Source organism: Pipistrellus hanaki, assembly GCF_964339955.1.
Source record: "Pipistrellus hanaki genome assembly, chromosome: 5".
In the NCBI taxonomy this organism is placed as follows: domain Eukaryota; kingdom Metazoa; phylum Chordata; class Mammalia; order Chiroptera; family Vespertilionidae; genus Pipistrellus; species Pipistrellus hanaki.
The window spans coordinates 79,224,751-79,229,632 of NC_140507.1; the positions used below are offsets into that span (position 1 = coordinate 79,224,751).

The 4,882-nt window shown below is 44.5% G+C and overlaps 1 protein-coding gene across 1 annotated transcript; it reads left to right on the forward strand.

Annotated features, from left to right (window-relative positions):
- Positions 1-1,282: 1,282 nt before the first annotated feature.
- CASP14 (caspase 14) lies at positions 1,283-4,423 on the forward strand (the record flags this gene model as incomplete). The annotated part of the gene is made up of 6 exons (XM_084886046.1): positions 1,283-1,309; positions 2,780-2,929; positions 3,025-3,250; positions 3,409-3,525; positions 3,717-3,820; positions 4,319-4,423. 6 exons carry the CDS (start codon positions 1,283-1,285, stop codon positions 4,421-4,423), a joined length of 729 nt encoding a protein of 242 aa, XP_084742172.1.
- Between the last annotated feature and the right edge of the window lie 459 nt (positions 4,424-4,882).

The following is a 4,882-nucleotide window of genomic DNA, read 5'->3' on the forward strand; positions in this document are numbered from 1 at the left end:
GAAAGATTTAATGTTCATTTATGTCATAGACTAAAGCCCATGAGGGCAAGGGGAGCATGTCTGTCTTATATAGTGTATTTGCAGTGTGTAGTTCATAATAGATATCCAGAAAATATTTCCTGGATAGATTGATATATGGGTTATTGGGTGGAGAAGTGAATGGATGAACAAGTCCATCAACTGATCAAATGATAGATCAATAGATAGATAAGCAGATAGATGAGTGAAGAAATAAGTGGGTGGTGGGGAAAGTCACGACAGACATGATGCCTGCCCAAATTGGCAGAAAAGGGCCTTGACTAGTAATGACACATTCCAGGCTGAGGAAGAAGTGTAGGGAGAGGCAAGGAGATGGGGAAACACCAAGAATATGGCAAAAGTCATTCCATTCAGCCAGAAAACAGAACAAGACTCAGATAAGAATGAAGCTCTTAAAGGTTCCAGCTCAAGGCAGAGAGAGGGAGTGTTTCAAAGTACAGACAGTCTTCGGGTTACGTCAGACTCCACGTACGTTGTTTTGTGATTACATCACCATCTCCCATTTTTTTTATTAAAAAAAAAGTTCAGTCATTTTTTATTAGTATATACGTATGTGCTTTATGTTTTTTATTATTTATTTACCGCAAGTAAAGGTCAGGAATTGTTATCTTTTACATTTTTTTTTCTGATTCACTTTGTTACTGCTGTGTATGTGCTGCATATAAGTGACATAGGTGCTTATGTAGGTGGGTTCCGACTTACAGCGAAAATCTCATTACATCACGCTGTAAGAACGGATCTCCAACGTAACCCGAGAGCCTACGGTAGTATTCCTCACTTTGATGATCTCATTTTAAACCCAACCCATCTCCTTGTTGCTGCCTCTTCAACCAGTCAGCTCCTGGGTGGCAAAAGGGAATAATACATAGGCCACTTGTCCTGCTCATCAGTCCAGTCATGAGTTCAGTCTGTCACAGGCTTGTGAGTGTCCTGGGGGAGAGAACGGGAAATTTCCAGATAAGTGGCATTATGGGTGGGCCTAGCAAGAGTGTTGGAACACCCAGGGGTGGGAAACACCACTGGAGTGTCCCAGTAGAGAGGACACACTTCATGGACTGTCATCTCTTGCTCAGATTTGACCATGAAACAAGTCCCCACCACTGGGGTCTCAAAAGTCCAGATGCACAAACTAGCCTGTACCTTGATCTCCTCAGCCTTCCTTTGGAAACCTTCAATCTCTCTTCTCTTGAACCCCCAGGATCAATCAAGGGTGCTGAGAACCGGACTCAAAATCAGAGGAGACATGAGCAATCCTCGGCCTTTGGAGGAGGTGTGATGGGTGCAGGTTTGGGGAGAAGGGTGGGAGCCTTTGAGGAGAGGGGAGGTGAAGAGATTAATGTTTGAGAAACAGTGGAGAGGATGTGGAAATCATGACCTGAATTCGGAGCTAGAAGGTGCTTTGTAATCAATCAGATGGAAGAAGAAGAAAAAACACTCAGAGATGGGGGGCAGTCCTATTACATCTCTCTCAAAGTATCATGCTTCTCTTCTGGAAAGAAATTTTGACCCAAACATTCTTCTTTCTAAGATGGGATGTCAAGATAGGATCTCAGTATTAGCTTCAGAAATTTGCAGAGCTGTGCAAGTGAGAAAGACATACTCAGAACACACATGCAAAGGGCAAAGAGACAAAACCACCAAATGTGACAACTGGAAGGATCCTTCAAAATCCTTCACACACACACACTCATTGTGTGTATTTGGAAAATGAGGCTCAGATAGGAGGATATCTGAGTTCATGCAGGACTAAAACAGAGCTGGATTCCTAGAAGCAAACTAGATTTTTGATAGTGAGCACACAAGATAGTACACAGATATGGAATTATAATGCTGTATACTTGAAAATTACATAATGTTATTAACAAATGTTACTTAATAATTTTAATTTTTTTATTTTTTTTTAAATATATTTTATTGATTTTGTACAGAGAGGAAGGGAGAGAGTTAGAGAGTCAGAAACATCGATGAGAGAGAGTCATCAATCAGCTGCCTCTTGCACACCCCCTACCGGGAATCCGCCCGCAACCTAGGTACATGCCCTTGACCGGAATCGAACCTGGGACCCTTCAGTCCCCAAGCCGACGCTCTATCCATTGAGCCAAACCAGTTCCGGCTAATTTTAATTTTTTTTAAATAAAGAATGCCCAGTCACATTAGAATTTCACATCAACAACAAATAATCTTATAAGTATACCCTATGCAATATTTGGGACACACAGTCAAACCTCGGTTCTCAAGCATCTCCCGTCTCGAACAATTTGTTTCTTAAACAAGTTGTTCACAGGAAAAATGTGTCTCGGTTGTCCAACAAAACTTGGGTTCCTGACCAGACCACCCTTTCGTGCGGATACCTGTATGATCAGTCTGCGTATCTCAGGTGACAAACAAAGGAGAGATTGCGGGAGTTTTAGTCAGTTTACCACTGAACCTCGCATTGTTAACACCTCGGGAAATTGTGCTGTGATATTTTCTAATGGTAAAAAAATGACTCAGCTTTTAAACAAATGGCTCCTCAGCCTTCCAAAACAAATTAAGTTTGAGAACCAAGTTTCCACTTAGACTAAAAAAAAAATCTCTCTCTTTTTTTTTTTTCTTTTTTTTTTTTTTTTTAAATTATTAATCGGAAACTTGAGTGTAACTGGGCATTCGGTACTTTACCCTAACCCCTCTTTGGACCACACCTCCTGCTTCTCCTTGATCTTTCTACCCCTTTGGTGGTTTTTGTCATCTCTTGGCTCAGGAAGCCTATGACATGTCAGGTGCCCGCCTAGCCCTGACGCTGTGTGTCACCAAAGCCCGGGAAGGTTCGGAGGCAGACCTAGTCGCCCTGGAAGGCATGTTCCAGCAGCTGGGATTTGAGAGCACCATGAAGAAAGACCCCACTGCGCAGGTACTGTGAAGCCAGTCCCAGTCAATGGAGGAAGGGCTGGACCAGAAGGTGGGCTCCAGGGATGCACCTAAGTCTGGCCATTCCTCTTGCTCTAGCAATTCCAGGAAGAAATGGAGAAATTCCAACAGGCCATTGATGCCCGGAAAGACTTCGTCAGCTGTGCTTTCGTGGTGCTCATGGCACATGGGCAAGAAGGTCAACTCAAAGGAGAAGACGACCAGATGGTTGAGCTGGAGAACCTCTTTGAGGTTCTCAATAACAAGAACTGCCAGGCCCTGAGAGCCAAGCCTAAGGTGTACATCGTGCAGGCCTGTCGAGGAGGTGGGGACAGAGCCGAGAGCACAAAGCTTGTGTTTCTGATCCAGCCCTAGCCCAGACCTAGAGCCCCAGCTGTCTTGTGTTGCTAATTTATCTCATGACCTTCTCCTTTCCCCCATCTCTCTCCCTGACTTTGAATTTTCCTCTTCTTGGTGTTTCAGAACAAAAGGACCCTGGTGAAACAGTAGGCGGAGGCAATATTGAGATGGTCAAAGAAGACAATCCCCAAACCATCCCAACGTATACGGACGCCCTCCATGTATACTCCACGGTGGAGGGTATGTGCTCCCAACCCACTCAAGGTGGCCTCTGCTGCCACACCCTGCCTCCCCACACACACTGAGACACTCCTGACCCCTGAGACACTCCCCCAGGACTCACCCTCTTCCAGGCCCTCTTGCCCCTCACAAACTCCCAGCTTTCCACTTCCATTGGAGCTCCCCTGAGCCCACTTCTCTGCAATCCACAGGGCACCTTTCCTACAGACATGACAAAGAAGGCTCCGGCTTCATCCAAACCCTGGTTGAAGTGTTCACAGAGAGGAAAGGACCCATCCTGGATCTTCTGTCTGAGGTGAGTAGGGATAAGGTACCTGAGCAGGAAAAAAACAGACTGGGCTGCGACGCCTCCAAACCTTTCTGCATTTTTCCTTTCCCCTATTCCCAGCCCCAAATCCAACCCAGGTCCCAACACGGAAACTAGGATGCCCATCTCCTAGGAATGGCTTTCCTTAATGCAGGAAACGTCATAGTCCGCAATATGTGAGATAATTTAGATAATATACAGATACATTTCTGTAAATAAATCAAAATATCCTGTTAAAAGTTTGGGCTAACTTTTTTCTTCTTCTAATGGTTATGTGATTTTTAGGGTGGATTAGAAAATAACACATAACAAGAATGTCCAATCAATGATTCCATAGAGATGATAATATAATTGAGACAATAAAGGTCACCCATCTGAGGACAGGAATACCCACTTGCTTTCTTCTTTAATCTTCTCCCCATAAGCCTGTTACACCAACACCCCCCAGGGCCCAGCCTCAAGATGACCACACACCTCTTATTGCAGGTAACCAGGAGGATGGCAGAAGCAGAGGTGGTTCAGGAAGGGGAAGCAAGGAAAGTGAACCCGGAAATACAAAGCACCCTTCGGAAGCGGCTCTATCTGCAGTAGATGTAGAAAGGACTGGGAGGGGCATCCCTTCGGGTGCTCTGTCTCCCCCTTAGATGTTTAAAGGCAGCTCTCACTACTACCCCAAAATCTTCTTTCCCCTCTTCCCTCCACAAAAGGTAAATGTCACTCAGTCCTTTCATAACACCCCTTACGCAGGTTCAACCTGTCCCTGTCCTCCTTAAAGCAATCCAACTAAAACTGAGCACAGGCATGGTTGTAACAATAACATCTCCTCCCTCAGGCTGGGCTATTTACCTCTATTAGTGCAACCAAGAGGGTAATCACTTACCACACTTTCTGCTCCTATGCTTATGTGAAACTCATTCTATGGTAGCTTTTATGAGTTATACCCGTACAAATGTATCTGGATAAAGCTCAAGATTTTTCACTAATAAACCAATGTTCACTAACCTCCTCCCATCTCAATCAAATTTTTGCTGGCTTCTGCAAAAACCGGTT